A 21,535-nucleotide genomic window follows, 5' to 3' on the forward strand; every position below is an offset into this window, starting at 1 on the left:
CCAATTATGTCGCAGAGCTGGGTTGACAGTGAAGTGGGTTTGGCTTCCAAGATAGTAAGAATGGAAAGAATGTCTAAAAGTTCCAATTTTCCTAGTCTGGACTGAACACTAACGGCCATCAGGAGGATGAAGGAAGAATTTCACAGTACTGGCCACAGTCTCCTAATTCGAGCGGCCCGTTCAGACTGCCCTTGGGGAAGTGTTAGCTGTTTGGGCCAGGGCCTGTGGTTCTTCCCCCTGTTGGTGCACAGCAAGGAGGACCTGTGACATCCACTGCTCAGCTATTTCCAGATTCCCAACCCTCATTTGGTACCTCAGTAACAGAGGATGAGTATTACCACTTTATTTTATATAGCAAGGCCTTGTGCCAGGCACGGTTCTAAGTACCTCACAACTATTAACGCGCTGAACCTTCACAACAACCCCACAAAAGCAGGGACCATTAATATACCCTTAATTACAGGTGAGGAAGCAAAGAAGCAACGTCACAGAGCTAGTAAGTCTCCCGTCCGCAGAGGGCAGGGTAGTCAGGATCTGGGCTCTAAGTGAGCCTGTGCCTCGGGCCAGGCTGCTTGGCCCACCCGGCCACCGAGAATCAGAGAGGCAGAATCAGGTGTTCTTGAGGTCGCTTCCAGCTCGGGGAGTCTGCGACCGTGCGGTCGACCTGCTGCTGGTCTGGCAGGTTCGCCAGCGTCTGGCCGGGCCCCGGGCGCAGCAGGGTGGCCTGGCCGGGTCCCCTCAAGTCGCCAGTCCAGACGCCAAGCCCTGGTCTCCTGGTCCTGAGAGAACGGACTTAGAGCCCTTCTCCGGTATCCGTGTCCCGAGAGCCCGGAGAGCCAGGAGGGAGTGGGCAAGAGCCCAGGCGCCACGATCCGGGCAGGAGAGGCGACGAGGGACACAGGCCAGGGGCCCCCAAACGGTAAAACCAAGCAGCCCCTTCCACCCCCAAAACTTTCTCCCTGGATTCACGACCCCAGCAGCCACTCATTGGCTGAGCCGCGGCCGCCCGGACCCGCCCTCCCTCTTTAGCTATTGGCTGGAATGGACATCCATCACAAGTCGAGGCTTCTTAATGGACCACGGCTTTTGTCAATCAAGGTAGGCGGGAGGCTGGGCGGGGCCAGGTCGGAGAGAGACACGCTAGCCTCGCTCCCCTCCAACCTCCCTCGGGACCGTGGCTTGAGACCTGGAGGCGCCCCGGGGGACCAAGGTCGGGTGCGGGGCCCTGCGGCGGGGCTAGACGGGCCTCTGGTGACTCACCGATGCGCTGTCCCACCGGGGAGCTGAACGGGTTCCCCAGGAGAAAGTCCATCGCCGCGGCTGCCACAGCCACCAACCGGGGGAATCAGCTGACAGCAACCGCCAGCGCCGCCGATCTGTCACGTGACGTGCCGGACGGTCCGCGAGGAGGCGTTCGTGGAGGCGGGGCGTAAGGGAGTCGAGCCTGGCCACAGGCTCCGCCCCTAACGTGGAGGGTAGGGCGCCCGGAGGCGGAGGGCGATGACCTCACTGCCACTCCTTCGGTGTTTGTGGATTCCACGCACCGCGTAGGCCTGGGGCGGATCTGGGGGCGTGGCTTAGACATGCCACGCCCCGGCGTTTTTTTTTAAGGGCGTGACCTACCTCTCGAGCGCCTCTGTCCGGCAGGGCGTCAGAGCAGGGAAATGACTCGCATAAGGTTACTTAGCAAGCTCAGACCAGTTCTCACTCCAGTGACCTCACCAAACTACAATGGGGCTGACAGCACCGTCTGGCCTGTTGTCTCCCTGCCCTGATAGAGCTCTTCCTATCTGATGTCCACGCCTCCCTGCGGCAAGTGCAAGTTGCTTGCCCCCCACATTCACTTATCTAAAATTGGAGGCGAGCACCAACGGATTGCTAGCCCTTGACACAGAACCAACCCAGTGATCTGCAGCGAGGAATGGGCTAGAGCCCAGAGTGGCAGAAAGCACCTAGATGTAGCTACAAGTGGGACCTGGGACCCATCTCTACCATTTACTGTGTGATTCGGTCCGCGAGCTTCCATTTTCTCCAGATGCTGGAATTAGATCAAGGACTGTATAACTTTTCTTATTTTTTAGGTCACAGGCTCCTTTGAGAACTTGAAGAAAACCACCAACCTTTCTGAAGAAAAAAGGGCAGAGATACAATTAAACTTCGGGGACTTTCTGGGGTCCCCGAAGTACAGCAGTAGACCCCAAGTTAAAAATTTCAAGAATCTCAAAGGCCTTTCCTAGTTTTAGGATTCTAAGATCTTCTTCAACCTTCCTATGAACCAGATATTAGATCAGATCTGACCTATTATGTTTTTTTTTTCTTTTGATCATATGTTGTCCAAGATACAATAACCGCTGCTTTGGTAGTCTGGGCTCCTGCAGAGTATTTAATTGATCAGGTAATTGTGACTTTTTAATTGGAAAGGCTAGTAGCTTGTACAAATTTAGGATGATGGAGAACCTAAATTACAACTTAATCACTTCCTTGTGTTAACTTGTTTGAGCAGCCACAGGGGCTGGTAGCTTTACTGTACAATATAAGAACTTTATGGAAGTCATGTACCCCTGTGCTGGGAAGTGTTTTAATAAGGCTGATGAGACCTATTCATAAATGCCCTTCTCCCCACTAGTCTGGCTACCCCGTGAGGGCTGGGATACTGTCTACTTTGCTCGCCACTGTTGTCTAGCACGGTGACTAATACATGGAAATTTATTTTTAAAGATTTTATCTATCTGAGAGACAGAACATGAGTGGGGGGAGAAGCAGAGGGAGAGGGACAAGCAGAACTCCCTGCTGGGCAGGGCTAGATCCTAGGACCCTGACATCATAACCTAAGCCGAAGTCAGAAGCTTAACTGACTGAGCCACCCAGGTGCTTAAATCAATCTACCAAATCATAGTATTTGGATTATAAAGGGGGGAAAGTACATTAAGATGACTTCCATGTCAGGGACCTTCCATGTATTTCTTCATTAAAATATATTGCTCAGTTGTAAGGTTATTTTAGCATAAACTTCTTTTGGATTCTTCCATTAGCAACCTTTAACATGCTCATGTTGGTGGTGATTTACCTGAATGAGGTGCCTGCCTCCTTGCACCACTCTGGTTTCAAGTGATTATGGACAGATCTTGGCTTTATTGACAAGAATAAAACAGCCACAAGTTCTGTCCTTCATGGTGAAAAAGCAGAAACAATCCACGTACTCCCAAACAGGCAGCGGAATCCTATCACCTTCATGAAAACAGAATATTATATAGCTCTTAAATTAGAAATATGGGGGTTTGTCAACACAACAGATAGGAATGTAAATGGGAAACATTAAGTGGAGTACAAAACTGATTAAAACTATGTTTTAAAAGTGATTGCTGGGGCGTCGGGGGGTGCTCAGTCATTAAGCATCTGCCTTCGGCTTGGGTCCTGATCCCAGAATCCTGGGATTGAGCCCCGAATCGGGCTCCCAGCTTGGCGGGAAGCCTGCTTCTCCCTCTCCCACTCCCTCTGCTTGTGTTCCCTCTCTCACCGTGTCTCTGTCCAATAAATAAATAAAATCTTAAAAAAAAAAGTGATTGCTAAGGGGCACCTAGCTGGCTCAGTTGGTAGAGCATGCGACTCTTGTTCTCAAGGTCCTGAATTCAAGCTCCATGTTGGGCATAAAGCCTATTTTTTAAAAATATATTTTATTTATTTGACACAGAGCATGAGCAGGGTCGGGGGGGGAGGGGAGACTCCTGCTGAGCAGGGAGCCCGCGATACAGGGTTCTATCCCAGGACCCTGAGATCATGACCTGAGCCGAAGGCAGAGGCTTTAACCCACTGAGCCACCCAGGCACCCCCTTTCAAGTCCAAAAGTCAAGATCCTCTGCCTCCAAAGTTGACAGACAATAACATAAGGAAAGTGAGGCCTGTCTAGTGAAAGCCAGCCAGGACAAGCAGACATTTGAACAATGGAAATGTCTTGGTTCGTCTTCCTACGATTGCATTTGCTCAGGACTGTGGATGAAAGAGGAGGATTCTGATGGATTCTGTACGTGAATCAACTGTGAAAGTGGTTTGGGGCAGAAGAAAGCCTAGGCCCTGGGTCAGCAGTGCCAGTTGTGCTGCTTCTGGCTTTGCCATTTACTAGCTGTGTGACCCGAGGAAGTGCACTTTTCTGCATCTCTCTCATTTGTAAAGGGTGGTAACCCTCATAAGGCTCGTGGGAGGATTAAGGGAGAGAAAACATGCAAATCACTTCTTCCTAGTCACTCAGCAGTCTTGGTCTCTTTCTTGTAGCCTCTCCATAGGTCAGCCTTCCCATTGATCGAATATTCCACTATTCGTGACTAGTAATACCTTGGGTTTGCATTGAAATTTTTACCTGGAGAGGTCAGATATCCATATATTAAATGTTCACAGAGTTACTAGACACTTATGTCAGGCTGGCCGGCCACAGGCTTGGGGGTGGGAGTGACCTTAACACTATTTTACTGGTGGGACTTCAGGTGCCCATTAAGGACTAAGTGACTTATCCAACATCACTCATTAAGTCAGGAGAGGGCTGAAACAGCATGAAATATATCACATCTAAGCACACAGTTCACATGTGACCCTTAATACACAACTGCTACTTTCTTGTGTTATGCCAACATATGGTGTACACACAATTTCATTTATCAGTGAATAGAGCTTCTCTTATCAGAGGCACAGGTTTTTAGCTTGCAAGAGAGAAAACACGAGACTCTACAATGTAAAAGTGAATAGAGACAGAACAAGATGTATGTTATGAAAATGGCTAAGATCAGAAACTTGGCCAATATTCCAGACAGATTTTTCTTTTTAAGAAAATCATAGTGGGACAGAGGTGGAAAATGACAGTTTTTAGAATTGCATAGCACTTGGTCAGCAACAGGGAAAAGATACCTGAGACCGGACTACAAATATTAAAAATGTGATTTTTAATAATATAAGTACAAAATTTTATTTCTTTATACAACTGTAATGGGATTTGGATCAAACCACTAGAATTTAAAAAACAAAATAAAACAATGATATAAAAACTGCAAGAAGGTCTGAATCCAAAGTTTTTCCTCTAGTAGTACCAAATTCCACAAGGTACAGACTATTATACAAATGTGTACAAATTTAAATACAAATACAATAGGGTTGGGGTTTAAAGGAAAACAAACCAACAAAAAGTAGGTCCTCATCAGGATTTCATTAATGTGCACAAATGACAAGGGTAGGATTGACTTCTTCCGTACTAATCCGTGTCTTCAAGGCCCCTCGTTGATATACCCTGTGTCAAACAGGAAACTTCCATGGGTACAGATGAGGCGTGGCACAGGGTCTCACACAAAATCAAACCCAGATTTCTGCTCTTCTTGATTTTGGTTCCCAAACATACCCATTCCTTGTGTTTCCCCAATTAAACTTCACAACCGCTCTGAGCTGAGGGCCGATCAGCAGCCAGAGTACAGTCAGGAAACAAAGCCCCGGGACCACGCCGGCGGGAAGAGGAAAGGGAGTAAGTTAGACGCAGGCTGGCTGCCTGGTCCTCAAAGATCTACTCTGATGCTGTCGTGCTCCGTCTAGGCCCGGGGAGGAAAGCACAGTTACCCCGGAGCTTGGATTTGGCAGGGAATCTCACACCAGATTGAAAAACAGCTCTGAAGTGCTCAACTGTCTTCTTTGGAACTGGGAAGCAAAAGTCTAGTTCTTTGGAAAAATGGGCAGCTGCGAATGGTAACATTCCTTTTAATTATGCTTTCTTGACATTATTGAATAATAAAGCATTAGAATCCCGACATAATGATTCCTTTTTGAGGCACGATACCTTAAAATGTGGATGATTTGGAGTTTTCAGAGGAGACCAGAGGAAAGACGGAGGGAAAAATGACAAATCTGCATCTTCCACATGCTGTTGCTGGTGGAGACTTTTGTTATTAAATTATATATACAGAAATTTACAGGATAAATTAAAATCTAAGAGATTCTAAAGAGTTAAATACACATAATTAAAACACATTCACACGCACACATAAATAAACCTACATGAGAATCGAGTACTTTTTTTTGCAATTCACTTATGTGTGGAATGCAGAACACTGGGTATCTATCTGTCCACCAGGGGAGCCAACGGGATGAACCCAAGAATCATGCTGGGCAAAGTTCATCTTTCCCAACCATCCAGCAACTAAGCAGCAAAACCTGTGAGGACTCAGTGACTAAGCTAATGCCGCCGATGGAAGATACCAGCAATTAGTTCTGCAGACGGAATATTCTGGGTCATCTCACAATATATGCAATTCAACTTGTACAATAACAACTTTACCCTCTCCAAGGTGTTTTATGCTGCTGGGGCTCACGTAACTCCTTGGCCCCTACTGAGGCTGCTAATGGTACCAATGATTACAAGAAATTTTGAGACACGGACACCTGTGTAGCAGGAATTGGAATGAACCCCCTACGAAGTTCACCTAAGCCACTGCAGTAACTGTAAGATGGGAATGATTTCATCACTTCCTACCTAGGTCACTTCAAATTGAAAGGCTTTGTATGTTTAGTCACCTGGCATCTTCCCATAATCTTTCCTATTACATTTCCAACTGTAAGACAGGTAAGGCAAATGGTCAGTGATGGGTCTGGAGGTACAACTGAGTTTGGAAAAAAATCACATTTTAGCTGTCCATAAAGAGATGCCCTTGGCACCCAGAACAAGCCCCCAGCCCCCAAGTTACACTGATTTTTAAGGCAGATTTATCCACCACAGGAGAAATAAGAATCCCAAGCCCATATTCTTGCCAAGGTTTCTTCTTGGCTAAACCTTTGCCATTTCATAAAATTATTAAAAGCAAAGTAGTTACAGTCCTATGTATATATTGTACATTATATATATATATATACATATACATACATATATATGTATATATATAAAAATTTAAAACCTACACCCGGAGGCCAGTGAAGGGATCTGGAACAGTCCTATATACACAAACCAGCAATGGGGGAGGATAAGGTCTCTGTCCCGGGACTCCACGCTGTCACAGTCCAGGCATGATGTAAGCAATGTTGTCTAGTGTGTTTGACTGCAAAACAAGGGAAAAGGTTCAGCTGAAGAGTACTCTACCTTAGTTCCCCGAGACCTATTTCTTTGTCAGGGGAGAGAGATGAGAAGGGAACCTGAGAGTTAGAGAAAGCAGCGGGAGCGTGAAGCTGGCAGCCTGTTCTCTGCTCTGCTAGAAGCTTCTCTATTGGCTCTTTCCCATTAGTCGTTGTGGAGAAGAGGCAGAAGACTCCTGTACTTTCTTTGTGTGCAGAATACCAAACAGGCCACAGAGGAGTTGAAGCCTCTCAAGGCTAGAAGGCTTCCCTCCAGAGGACTGTTTAGGGAAATGGCACGCTTTCTAGCTGCGCTGAAGGCCCGGCCTGCACTCAGCAATATGGTACCGTGTGTGTGGGCCAAGGGACAGAGGGAGCGCCATCTGCCAGGAAGCCATGTGAGCCTGTGTCCGACAGAGCTCGTTAAGGCAGGGCCTCTGTAGCTCCCGAGGGGTCTGGCTGAAAAAAATCCAAGGACAACTCACCAAGACCTGTTTGGGACAGCCGTTCAGTTCAGGTAGTTGTGTGGTCAGACACGCCAAGGGGCCAAGCGCGCAGATGATGGAATCCAGAAGCACTGACAAACTGCCGGACACGGCCACCATGCCCTGAAAGGAGCAGGAAGGGAGAGCAGGTTGTAACTCGGGGCCCACTCCTGACGCGCCCTCCACGCTCTGGTTGCTTTCCTCACGTTGGTCTTTAAGTCCTGCCAGTTCTCTGCAATTTGCAGCAGAAATGAGAAGGTATCTGCTTTGATAACTCTGTAAGTTGTTTAAAAAGAAAACCTTCACAATACATTTCCAGGTTCCTTTCTGTATTCCTAACTCACCCTCTGTGCAACCTAAGGTCAGACTAACCTATTCCAGAGAGAAGATCTATGGAGTTCATGTGTGCAAAAGTACTTTTCTTTTCTTTCTTTCTTTCTTTCTTTTTTTTTTTTTTAAGATTTTATTTATTTATTTGACAGAGAGAGACACAGCGAGAGAGGGAACACAAATAGGAGGAGTGGGAGAGGGAGAAGCAGACTCCTTGCTAAGTGGGGAGCCTGATACGGATCTGGATCCCAGGATCCTCGGATCATGACGTGAGCCAAAGGCAGACGCTTAACGACTGAGCCACCCAGGTGCCTGCAGAAGTACTTTTCGTATGAACTCCATGAATATAGCTCAAATGTGGTAACAACGAAAGTTCTATAGCCCTACACACTAACATGTGACACACACATACGTGTACTTCTCCACCTATGTGGCTTTTTGATAGCTGATGATACCACTTTTCTGGGTTGAACTGTTCACTCTCAGAAAGAAGTAAATTGAGTTCATGTCAAATTTTAATATCTTGCACAATTCATAATGTTCTCCCGCTTCTGTGATTCAAATAGATAAGAAATAAGACTGCTTGCTGCCAGGGCACCTGCCCAGCTCTGGTAGCACCTGCTTTATCTAGAAGCACTGTAGGACTATGCCAACTAGCCAGGTAGCACAGCAGAGTCCTTTAGAGAATGACCTCTGGGCTCAGGACTGCTGGGTCCCCAACTCATGGCTTCTGTCCTGGGGCAAGATGCTTTTTATGCTGTGCTGTAAATGAGCCTATGCAGAGGGGATTAAGGGAAATAAAAGGTGTAAAGTGCTTGGGATGGTCCCAGTTACATGGCAAGTGCTCAAAAAGTACCAGTAGTTATGATTATTACCAGCATCTTCGCCTCCCAAACTGCATTTCTAACTGCCTGCTAGGTCTCTCATTGTGTTTTCAGATCTCAACATGCCATAAAATGAGATCACCTCCTCTCCTCCTAGAATCCTTTCTCTGCTAAAGTCACCACCACTCACATGACTGTCCAGTCTCAAGGCCTTGCCATCGCTGATTCTTCCTTCCCCCTGTCCTAAGAGGCTCCCCTCACCTCTTCCCAGGGGAGGCTATGCAGGAAGGGGTTAAGATTAGCATGGACCTTGAGGTCTCACCACCAAATTCAAGCCTCTGTTATAGCACTTGGGGCTGAACTTAGCCTCTCTGTTCTTCCCTTTTACAGAAACACAAATTTTGCCCCATAAAGATTTGGTGTTAATTCCATGAAAGAATCCACCTGAGGCATCTGAACAAAAGCTGGCTGAGGAAGCAGTCAACCAGTTAGTAATTAATAATGTTATTCCAGGGGAGCCTGTGTGGCTCAGTGGGTTAAAGACTCTGACTTTGGCTCAGGTCATGATCTCAGGGTCCTGGGATCGTGCCCCACATCGGGCTCTCTGCTCAGCAGGGAGCCTGCTTCCCCTCTCTCTCTCTCTGCCTGCCTCTCTGCCTATGTGGGATCTCTTGTCTGTCAAATAAGTAAATAAAATCTTAAAAAAAAATTATTCCATTAGTTTTCCCTATAGTTAATTACAGTTAATATTTTATGTCTGACTCTCCTAATGAATTATAAGCAACTTGATGGCAGGAATCATGTCTTATTCCTTTTTATATTCTCTCAAGAACTACTGGTATTCTGCACACAGTAAGCCCTCAATAAGTATTTGTTGAATTATTCAAATCTTTGTCATTTGTGGACTGCATTATTGCTATATAACTTCTCCCCAGTACCAGTCTCTTTTCATTCCCAATCTGAAGGAGAAGATATTTCCAGAGAAAACCAAATGCAAGCTCTGATCACATCTCTCCCTACTGGAAAAAAAAAAAAAAATCCCCGCAGTTCCCCCATAGCAGAGTATAAACATTTGAGAGCATCTGAGACCTTCTGTAATTTGGGCTGCAGCCTTAATTTTTAGCCTTCGTCTACCTTACATGTTGGTGTTCTAGATTTTCATCATTTTAGCAGTAAAACCCTTTTTTTCAGATAAAACCTGATGTGGAAGAAACAAAACAAATGAGCAATGAGAAAACAGAGCGAGATGGGACGCCTGGGTGGCTTAGCTGATTGAATGTTCAACTCTTGGTTTCATCTCAGGTTGAGATCTCAGGGTCCTGAGGTCAAGCCCCATGTCAGGGCACTGCCCTCAGTGTGGAGTCTGCTTGAGATTCTCTCTCCGTCTCCCTCTGCCCCTCCCACTTGTGCTGTCTCAAATAAATAAATGAAATCTCAAAAAGAGAGAGAGGGGGGCAAACCAAAAAACAGACTCTTTTTAAAAAAAATTTTTTTAGGGGCGCCTGGGTGGCTCAGTGGTTAAGCATCTGCCTTCGGCTCGGGTCATGATCCCAGGGTCCTTGGATCATGCCCCGCATCAGGCTCCCTGCTCGGTAGGAAGCCTGCTTCTACCTCCTCCCTTTCCCCCTGCTTGTGTTCCATCTCTCGCTGTGTCTCTCTCTGTCACATAAATAAATAAAATCTTAAAAAAAAAAAATTAAAAAAAAAAAAGATGTTATTTATTTATTAGAGAGATGCAGAGAGAGCACAAGTAGGCAGAGCAGCAGGCAGAGGGAGAGAGAGAAACAGGCTTTCCACTGAGCAGGGAGCCCGATGCAGGGCTTGATCCCAGGATCCTGGGATTATGACCTGAGCCGAAGGCAGCTGCTTAACCAACTGAGCCACCCAGGCGCCCTAAGAAACAGACTCTTAACTATAGAGAACTGACAGTTACCAAACGGGAGGGAGGCAGGGAGATGGGTGAAATAAGTAATAGGGGTTCGGGAATGCATTTGTTGTGATGAGGACCAACTGATGTATGGAGTGTTGAATCACTATCCTGCACATCTGAAACGACTGTTTCAAATTAAAAATGAAATTACTGCATGGTAACTAACTGGAATTTATTTAATTTTTTTAAAAAAGGTTTTATTTGTCAGAGAGAGAGCACAAGCAGGGGGAGCGACAAGTAGAGGAAGAAGCAGGCTCCCTGCTGAGCAAGGGGCCTGATGCGGAACTTGATCTCAGGACCCTGGGATCATGACCTGAGCCAAAGGCAGACACTTAACTGACTGAGCCACCCAGGCATCCCAACTAACTGGGATTGAAATAAAAACTTACAAGAAACCCTGGTATGGAATCTCAATATGCAAAACAGCTAGAAGATCTGGTTAAAGTGGAAGTGGGGGTCTACGGCCTCACTGGGGCTCCTCTCATCCATCTTTGTGGAAGACTCGAATGTCAAGAAATAGATGTGCACCATTTTCTGGTTTTGGAAGGTCTCTCTCCAAAGTCTCCATGAGACAAAACCCTCCAGATCCTTTCAGGCCCTGTTAGAAGAGCACCTCCCTTTGACAAAATCTCTCCTGACTCCCCCTAACTCTCTTTGTTCTCTAGCTACCCTTGCTGTATCAGTTCAGCACAGAGCAAAAGAGGGAGACAGAGTTAGTAGTAACACATGCTGGGCTCTGCTACAGTGTGTCCACTTGTCATAGTCACTTAATTTTACTAGATTCCTAGTATCCAATCTGTAAATAAGTGACTTTAGACATCAATGTTCCTTAAAGCATAGTATGTAATTTTAGGTAGCATATAGGCGAACACAAATTATTCTGACATACCCATTGTGATGTATTATATTAGAAAAAAATTAGAATATCAGACTTGTGATATCAAGGATATCATTGTGAAAGCATGGATAGATTCAGTCAAATAAAAATATAAGGTAAAGGGGTGCCTGGGTGGCTCAGTGGGTTAAAGCCTCTGCCTTCGGCTCAGGTCATGATCCCAGTGTCCTGGGATCGAGCACCACATCAGGCTCTCTGCTCCTCGGAGAGCCTGCTTCCTCCTCTCTCTCTCTCTGCCTGCCTCTCTGCCTACTTGTGATCTCTGTCTGTCAAATAAATAAATCAAATTAAAAAAAAAATAAGGTAAATAACTGAGTGGTGCAAGGAAACTGCAAAATTGTGAGAATGTATTCAAGTGACTGACGCCTGGGAAAAAGCAGACTGGAGAGGGACGGGAATTACTGCTAATGGGTGTGGAGTATCTTTTGGGAGTAAAGAAAATGTTCTGGAATTAGGTAGCAATGAGGCCACAATTCCATCAATATACTGAAAACCGCTAACTCCTACAGTTTGAAAAGGTAAACTTTATTGTTTGTGAATTAGATCCCGATAAGACCCTTTGTTACATAAAATAAAGTGGGCTAGGAAACTTGTGCAAGTCTTTCCCTTTTCTAGGCACATGTATGTGTAACTCTCTCCAAGCAGCTGCTCATAGAAGCTGACTTGTTTTAATGGCTGATTATGTATATGCTCTACCTTTGCAGTGAAACTGTAAGTTTCCTAATGATATCACCTGGAAACCATCAGGAAGAGAGTCAGATTTTCTTTTCTTTCTTTCTTTCTTTTTTTTTTTTTTTAAAGATTTTATTTATTTATTTGACAGAGAGAGATCACAAGTAGGCAGAGAGGCAGGCAGAGAGAAAGAGGAGAAAGCAGGCTCCCTGCCGAGCAGAGAGCCCAATGCGGGACTCGATCCCAGGACCCTGAGATCATGACCCAAGCGGAAGGCAGTGGCTTAATCCACTGAGCCACCCAGGTGCCCGAGAGTCAGATTTTCTACTTCCCCAAGTTTTGGAATAATGCCTAGGTACTCAACAAATATTTGCTAAACTAAATGGAAATATCAGGGGAAGTGTGGAATATGGAAGGGGCATAAAACAAATCATTTTTACTTCTAACTTTAGGAAACTAAGAATCATAAATAAGGATCCCAGGATATTTTATTCTGGAAATATCTGTATCTATTTAAATATCTGAACCTTTATGAAAATACCCTAGTTGTTTTGAAACCTGCTAAGTTATTGAAATTAGCCAAAAAACTTGGATAACCTTCATCTTTTGTGGTCTTTGGCATTTTATTTGTTGAATAATATTAACAACACAACTTTGGGGCACCTGGGTGGCTCAGTCAGTTAAGCAGTTGCCTTCAGCTCGGGTCATGATCCCAGGGTCCTGGGATCGAGCCCCACATCAGGCTCCCTGCTCAGCGGAAGTGTGCCGCTCTGCCTACTTGTGCTTGCTATTTCTCTGTCAAATAAATAAATAAATCTTAAAAAAAAAAAATACAACTTCCACAGAGAAGCAAGTGAATAGCTTCATATTCCAACACTGATTTCTCAGCTTAGAAATGGCTTTAGTAGCAAAGACTGACTTCCTTGCTGGAATGTCCTATTAGGGCCCAGTGGAAAACTGAAATACTACACGACTGAGTTAGCCAAGGGGGCAATATGATTAGAAACTGAATATGGTAATAGAAATGGAACATGACAGCTTTGCAGGTTAAGTGATTTTGAAATTGAAGCTTAAAGGGACAAAGATCTCCCTAGGGCACACAGCGCTGTATAATTTAACACGGAGTAATGAAGAGCTTGAGAATCTCAATTTCCCTATTTGCTACCTATTTTCTTTCTTTTTAAGATTTATTTATTTATTTTAGAGAGCAGGAGAGAGAGCATGAGGGCGACAGGGCAGGAAAAGGGGCAGAGGGAGAAGGAGAAGTTTTAAGCATTCAGAATCTGCATTCAGCGCACAGCCCAATATGGGGCTCATTGTCATCACCGTGAGATCACAATCTGAGCCGAAACCAAGAGACGCTTGACCAATTGTGCCATTCAGGTGCCCCTTGCTACCCATTTTCAAAGAAGTAGAAGCACTCTTAATCCCCTGTACAGTTTACTCTGTCTACCCAAGACCTTACTGGAAATGTGCAGAAAAATTCAAACTGTCTTCTAAGTACAAGTGATTAAAATTTCCATGGGATTTGTATTCATTTTCCCCACTGCATTAAAAAAAAAGATCAAAATAAGTTACAGGATCATATTTTGATTATATCTCAATAAAAACTGGGGAAAAAAAGTTATAGGGGATTGCAACTCCTTTCTGTGCCATTGTTCAATGGTGTAAGCATAAACTTTGAGAGCCAGTAGGAAGAGTCCAAATCTCTGGACGGTTCTACTGGTGTATATTTTCTTCATCATTGTCTCCTGAGCACCTGGAATAATCTAGCACACAACAGGAGCTGCTCAATGGATGCGCGTGGAAGGAGTAAATGGACTCATATCCTGTAAGAAACAAGTGACTGACAGTCACGTTCACCTCGGTTTCCTGCAGGCGGTGTCCGATGAGGCTTAGGGACTCCCCCAGCAGCTGCAGATGAGCAGCGACATCAATGGGCTCTGTCTCAGGGGCTTTGGCTGGAGAGGCTGGCAACAGCATGGTGGTGGGCGGGGATTTCTTTTGGGGTGACAGTACTCCTGCAGAGGAAGCTGAGAACAGAGATGAAATAGAGAGAGAACGCTTGCCTATGGCTTGGAACATCACAAAGATAGTCTTCCTGCTTTTCCCCCTTTTATGAACTATATCATGCATTTGGCAAAAGTAGGGACTGTGGGCCAAATCTGGTCCAAGCCTTGTTTTTGTATAGCTCGTGAGCTAAGAATAGTTTTCCATTTTTAAATAGTTGTAGAAAAAATAAAGAATATGTGACAAAGAGTGCCTATGGACCACAAGACCTAAAGTGTTTACTCTGGCCCTTAACAGAAAAAGTTCAGTGACTTCTGATTTACATTTTCTAAATTTATTTTTTGCAACCTGTAATATTCGGTAATAACATCTCAGTATCAAGATCTGCTTCTGACACAGGTTGCTCTCCTGATTCCTAGTAAAGAAGCAAGATTCACAATGCTCTAAGGAACAGAGGGTCGCAGTCACTACCTTTCACTTTCACGGGAACTTCTGAGCAGGATGCTTTTCTTTTCACAGTTGTAGCTTCTGCTTTGTTCTGTTTGTGTTGCAGATACTGAGCTTTTTGCTTCCAAATCTGCAGTCAGATCAGGGCCAAAGAAATTATGATAAATGAAACAGGACAAGACACAAAAGGGAAAGCAGTTACAGGAGAGGAGAGTGAAGGAAAGAAAGGAAAGCCTGGAGGGGGTGGGTGGGGGCTGAACAGCAACTCTGAAGCTGCAGGTACTGAACAGGCCTCAGACGCTGACCACCGTGGTATCTTAGTAGAGGACTCTTAACGTTCCCCCATGCTAACAGGCAGGTCTTGGCATGGATTTTGAGATTACTTGCAGGTCGAAATGTAAAATCATGGGGTAAACATGTGGCTCAGTATGCTGTCCATGGGGTTCAATATGCCATCCTACTGGATGGCAACGCCAACCACAGGATGACAATGACCCGGAAAATGGGAACGAAAGATAACCTAACCTGGGTGACAAATATTTTCATTTCACCCAGATGAATTCCCAGATCACCTTCACATCACCTGGTTGGAGAGTGACTGGGAATGATTCCAATAGGATCAGTTTCCATTGTCTTCCTGGCTATTTGATAGTGGGATGGATTATTTGGTAATGGCCGATGAGGAGAAGGACCCGGAACCGGTTCACCTAGTGAGCACAGCCCATAATTCTGATCGGCAGTAACCAGGAGGAGGTGGCCTTCCTCCATTCAGATCTGGTCTTACCAGTGGCTGTTTGAAGGAAAGGGCTGATTTTAGATTCTCTTTTGACCCATAAACACTGCCCAAGTGAGGCCATCTTTTGGCTCAAATATAAGGTTGTTGGAAAACAACTAGATGAGGCTAGAAAAGACAGCCTTCCTACAACTGACTCCTCACTAGAGTAAACTGGCACCGGCCAGTGTTAATGCCCTCTGCCAAACCATTTTCTATTGATTTGTGATTTTTTTCCACTGTTTTCACTGTTGGCTGGATGGGCTATAGGAGAATGACACATTTTGGAAGGCATAAAGCAAGGAAAACCGTGTTTGTAAGGAAGTGTACTTACCAGTTTGTCCTTTTCTGGCAATTGCTTCCACACCTCAGCCAGTTTTTTACTAAGTTCCCCAAAATCTGGCATAAAAGAGTAAAAAAAAATGTTAACACAGTAAAGGTTTGACTATAAACCAAACAGAAGATTGATAAGAGCAAAAACCAGAAAAAGGATTTTCTAAGCTCAGATTTAAATAGCACAAGGTTCTTCTAGAAAACCGAACTAAAACCCCATCACTTTTCTTGACTCTTTTCTCTTGGGAGGGAAGGGGCTATTTTAGTGGTCATGAGACAGGCTCAAATTCTCACACATCTATTCTCCAGGGATTTCTCCCTTAAGCATCTTTCTGGTGTCTTTCAATTTGATCTCATTTTACAGAGCTTATCCACTTGGGCTAAAGAAAACTTACGTTCTATGGAATTTGATAAAAGCTGTTAGATTTTTAGCAAGTTTCAAAAGCAGAGAACCAAAGAATTTCCCTCGAGTGGCCCAGAAGCGCAACGCTGCCCTTCCATTTGTATGGCAAGGTCATGCTTTAATAAAGCTCTCACATCTCTTACGGCACTTCATGTGTGCCTCCTAACAACCTTGACGAGTAGGTTGGGAAGCTATGGTACACATTAGGCAAATGAGATTTGTAGAGGTGAAGTGACTTGTCAAGGTCTGTGGCAGAGCGTTTTTCTCACCTCACTAACTTCTGACTCGGAGACAAATATGAGCAATAAGTCCTTTTGCTGTAACTCACACCCAAGGGCCAGATTAAGGGAAGGATTAGCTAAAGGATCTTGGAGACAAACATCTGCGGGTTCACATAATGTACTTCAGAATATTTCATCTTACTCAGTTTCCCATTTTATCATTTTAAGAGCTATAAACAGAAAGCTTATCTCTTTTATGGATGGGGTGGACCGAGACAAAGTCTAAAGTGACTTCAGAACTGTGGGGAAAAATGAGATTTGTGTTATTTTAATACAACAGGAAGAAGTTGCCTGCCGACTGGCTGAATAAACCGCACAGCAGCAAAAATACAAATGAAGAGTAACAAAACTGAAGACCGGAAATGTTCTTACCTATACCTGGATGGTCAGCCACGATGGTTACGCGATACTCTTTACAGAACACTTGGTAGGCTGACATGTTCTTCTTTTTTGGCTAGTGTCACAAAAATAGAACAGAGTAAGACTTCATTAGAACACAGGTCAAGTAACCCTGAATCCACAGTTACAAAACAGAGAAGAGACCTATACTTTTTCATTAAGGGAAGAGTTCTAAACCCCTAACCAGCTTCTTAAACAGGATACTCTTTAATTATATTTAATTTGTAATTATATTTAATATTTACTTAATAAAAACCACTTGCTACATGACTAGATTTTTCAGATTGTGGCCACTATTTGATGATTACTTGTAAAGCCATTCATTCTTCCTACACACAATCCCATGTTACATGTTTCTTTGAGAACTACGTGCTGAGAAAACCTTGATCCAGTCCTGGGCTATTTTTGTCTTTGAAAAGAAGAACCATATAATTTCCCTTTACTTTGGGACCAGAAGGCCAAGAGCCAAATCTATGTTACTTTTGTTCCTCTGGTTTTGATTTCTAGTCTTTTACTAAGTTTCCTGACCTTGCTTTTCCTGTTACTTGTAGTTTATCATTATTTTATTACTCACATTCTTGTGGTACAATGTGAGAAGTAAATAATAACTGAAGACGATTCTTTGGTAGTCAGTGGAAGATGAATCCCTCTCGCTTCAACAAACTGCTTTGTGCATGAAACATGCTTATTCTTCCCTGTATCATGACACCTCCACAAACGGAGGGGAAGAGTGACAGGATTTAGCAAGGTAATACAGCAAAATGGAAAGAGCCCAGGCTTTGGATGCCACCATGACCATACTATTTATTAGCAACACAAACTGCTTCATCCCTGAGCTTTAGTTTCCCTGTAAGTGAAACATGGATAATACTATTTGAGGAAGAGGTGGGAATTAATCAAACAGTGTCTGGCACTTCGGTAGGTACTTGGTAACATTATTACAGTATTATTTCTCTCACAGAGAGAATTCCAAGATGGCTCCCAGGATTTCCACCTGCTGGCTTACATGCCCTGTATAATGAATGCCTTCCTGGTGAGTGTGGGCAGGGCTGGTGAATACGGTGGGATATCACTCCCATGATCATTGTTATATGGCAAAAGGGACTTTGCAGACAGAGTTAAGGTCCCTAGTGAGTTGACCTTTTTTTTTTTTTTAAATTAATTTATTCATTTGAGAGTGAGCACGCATGCGAGAGGGCAGGGGAAGGGACAGGGAGAGAGAGAGATCTTAAGCAGACTCCGCACTGAGTGCAGAGCCTGAATGCGGGGCTCCATCTCATGACCCTGAGATCATGACCCGAGCCAAAAATCAAGAGTTGGATGCTTAAGCGACTGAGCCACCCAGGGGCTCCATGTGTCCCTAGTGAGTCGAGTGTGAGTTAATCAAAAGGGAGAGCATCCTGAGTAAGCCTGACTTATCCTGGTAAGTCAGAAGAGCCCTTGAAAGAGAACAGACACAACAGCAGACACCCTCCTGCTGGACTTGAACTTGAGGAAAACAGTTGCTGCGAGTTCTGCAACTGTAAGGAACTGAATGCTGCCGAGAGCCTGAAGAAGACAGGATGTCTCACCTCAGAAGAGAACCCCTGCTCTGGCCAGAACCAAGCAGAAAACCCAGATGAACGCTGTCTAGACTTCTGATCCAGAGAGCTGTGAGATGATAGTGGATGCTGTTTTGCACCACCAAATATGTGGTAATCGGCTAGGCTACAATGGAAAACTACTATCAGTTCTTTTCTATTCCCTCTGCATTTTTCAAAATAGAAGTTGTAGCAACCACAAAGCCAATACAAGCCTTTTTAGAAAAAAAACTTAAATATGGAGTGTTGGTGAAGGATAATAAGGTAAAATCATTTGACCTCAACTGATAAAGAGAACAGCAACAAGGCCTTTACTTTAACCAATTCATCTAGATAGCGATGGTCTTATTTTTGGTGTTCTGGTGAAGCTAGTTTTAAGATGTTACAGAAGTAAGTTCTAGGTGCTGCATCTTTGTTAATAACTTGGGAGCAGCTGCATAACCACAAATGTTCTAAGGCTCAATTCCTTCAAATCCCCCTTTATCGGGCTCCAGATACAACGGGACGGCACTGCACAGAGGGCAGTTCATGTAAGTTCTATATTTGGCCATTTGCACGTGTGAGATATGGACTGATTAGTCTGGGTGATTCCATGAACCTACTTCTTGGAGCAGTGTGACAAAGAGCATGAATCTGCTTTCCCTAGATAGTTCCTATCCATCTCTTAGTGTGTGCAACTCACTACTCAAGTGTGATTCTGATATTTGTAGCTAACAACTAAAAAAGTAATAATTATGGCTCCTGAATCTATGCCAATGATTCCACCTGGTGCTGGGAAGAAACCAGCTGCACTGGGCTGGCATTCTGTTGGACGCAGAGTCTGTCAGCCTTAGCTGTGAAGCCGGCCTTCCTAGGGGATTTTCAGGGAAACCTGGACTACTTAAAATTCTCACCTTATGTGCTGACCTTAGAACTTAAACACCATGCAAAATGCAACTCCCCTCTGTGGACTGAAAGTCTCGAATTCAAACTAAAGAGTCCAACTTTCTTGAAGGCACAGAGATTGTTCTAAATGTAGTTTAGTAGTTAGAAATATACAAACAATGGATGATTTCTATGCATATAAAATATTTCTACATGATTCCAAAGACAAGGCCAGGAATTCCACTCTAGACTTTCCAATGCAAGAAAATACACAGTACTGCAAGTGAATCACACTGGTTACATCTGGAATAACAGGACTCCCCTTAATACAGTGGTAATATTCCAAAAACTTGGGTACTTTATCATATACTTTATTATTAGTAGCAAATGACTGCCAACAAACCCACTTACTAAATGTGACTCACAATGTTGTAATTGTGCAGCCAGAAGCTCCTTTTAAGTGTTTGATGACATATACCACAATATCAAGACCTTTCAAAGAGTAACTTTTTAAATTGTCAAAAAGCATATTGTAAAGCAGTCATGATTAAGTCTTGGGAAATAGAACTCTTGGACAATCTGATAAAAACCCCTCTTCAAGCCCACCCAAAACTCTAGTCTAAGAGTTTTTGAAGGATAAAACATCTGGGGCCCAAGGCAAAACATAACTTAATCTTAAATCTTAAAAACAAAATCCTAAAAATAAACCTTGGTTTGGGGCACCTGGGTGGCTGGCTCAGTTGGTTAAGACTCTTGGTTTCAGCTCAGGTTATGATCTCAGGGTCGTGCTATCGGGCCCTGTGTTGGGCTCCATGTTCAGTGCACAGTCTACTCAAGATTCTCTCTCTCTCCTCCTCCCCCTTTCTCCCCCCACCAACCTTGCACCCATGTGCAGGAGCTGTCTCCTGCTCTAAAATAAATGAATGAATGAATGAAACCTTAAAGCAAAAACAAAAACAAGGGGTTCCTGGGTGGCTCAGTTCATTAAGCAGCCAACTCTCGATTTCAGCTCAGGTCATGATCTCAGGGTCATAAGACTGAGCCATGCATAGGGCTCCACACTGGGCATGGAGCCTGCTAAAGATTCTCTCCCCACCCCCGGCCCTGCCCCCACTCCCAGGCAATACATAAAACAAACACAAAACAAAACAAAACAAAACAAACCACCAAAAAATTGGCTTTATTCTGCTGATGCCAAGAACCCAATTGCCTCATTGATAGTAATACTATGTAAGAGGCCGTATAAAAGCATTGTCTGGAGAAAGTGACTTAAACCTTACAACAACCCTAATGAGGTAAATTCCATTAGTACTGCCATTTTATTTTTTTTAATTTTTAAAATTTTTAAAGTAATCTTTCTGCCCAACACAGGGCTCAAACTCATAACCTTGAGATAAGGTATTGTATGCTCTACCAACTGAGCCAGTCAGGCGCCCCATTACTGTCACTTTAAAGATGAGGAAACTGAGCTCCAGGGTCCAACAGGTAGGAAAGGCACGGCTAGCACCTGAACACAGGCAGCCTGGCTTCAGAGCCCGTACTTGTAACCATGATGTTCTTCTCAACCAATTTGACTGAGATCCCTAAATCTGATCTGGCTAAAAAAATAGGTGCCAGAGAAGTAAGGTTTTCACACCAAAACTTTTATTTGAACCATTCTGAATGGAAATCTTTCCAAAATATATTCTATATGTCTGTTATGCCTTATAACACACCACTGTGTATAATTTAAACCACCTTTCTGTATAGTGGAAAGAACATGGATCGTGCAATCACAAAGACCTGGGTTCAAGTTCCTGTTCTGCCCCTGAAACAGGAGGGTGCCCTGGGCATGTTATTTCACTTCTTCAAGCTTATTTCTGTGAAATGGAGATGATACTGTCTTCACCTCACTGGGTTCCTATGAAAATTCACTGATATACCACAGATAAAACACTTAGTGCAATGCTTAGAACCTATTACAAACCATAGATATAGCTGTTCTTGTCATAATGTACTAACTATGACTCAGCTCCACCACCCTTTCCTAGAAGGCAGGCCTGCAGCAATTCTTCCTGCCTCTCCATGCTTACTCGAACCTTCTGCCGGCATTACCTCAGTCATGCGGACTTCCTGTGCTTCTCTGAACATCCTCTGCCTTCTGGTATCTCAGCACCTTCACACACACCTTTCATTCCTCAAATGAAATATCTACTCCTCGTTTCTACCAGATAGTTCCTGTTTGGCACTAAGATTC

General features: G+C 44.2%; 2 protein-coding genes across 6 annotated transcripts in view; both read right to left on the minus strand.

Moving 5' to 3' along the window:
• Positions 1–1,433, minus strand: part of TOM1 (target of myb1 membrane trafficking protein) — a 41,734-nt gene extending 40,301 nt beyond the window's left edge. The window contains exon 1 of one of the 2 annotated variants that reach the window (XM_032346454.1): positions 1,261–1,433. In XM_032346454.1, the coding sequence (XP_032202345.1) occupies positions 1,261–1,312 (52 nt within the window). In that variant the 5' untranslated portion in view covers positions 1,313–1,433. The remainder of the gene's footprint in view (positions 1–1,260) is intronic. The other variant, XM_032346455.1, reaches the window with a different exon arrangement.
• Positions 1,434–4,916: 3,483 nt separating this feature from the next.
• The window catches only part of HMGXB4 (HMG-box containing 4), a 31,901-nt gene continuing 15,282 nt past the window's right edge, over positions 4,917–21,535 (minus strand). For all 4 annotated transcript variants that reach the window (XM_032346459.1, XM_032346457.1, XM_032346456.1 and 1 more), the window contains 6 exons: positions 16,829–16,910; positions 15,774–15,838; positions 14,692–14,797; positions 14,074–14,243; positions 7,560–7,682; positions 4,917–7,061 (listed from right to left, as the gene is read on the minus strand). In XM_032346459.1, the coding sequence (XP_032202350.1) occupies positions 7,017–7,061; positions 7,560–7,682; positions 14,074–14,243; positions 14,692–14,797; positions 15,774–15,838; positions 16,829–16,910 (591 nt within the window). In that variant the 3' untranslated portion in view covers positions 4,917–7,016. The remainder of the gene's footprint in view (positions 7,062–7,559; positions 7,683–14,073; positions 14,244–14,691; positions 14,798–15,773; positions 15,839–16,828; positions 16,911–21,535) is intronic.

Source organism: Mustela erminea, chromosome 6 (assembly GCF_009829155.1).
Source record: "Mustela erminea isolate mMusErm1 chromosome 6, mMusErm1.Pri, whole genome shotgun sequence".
In the NCBI taxonomy this organism is placed as follows: domain Eukaryota; kingdom Metazoa; phylum Chordata; class Mammalia; order Carnivora; family Mustelidae; genus Mustela; species Mustela erminea.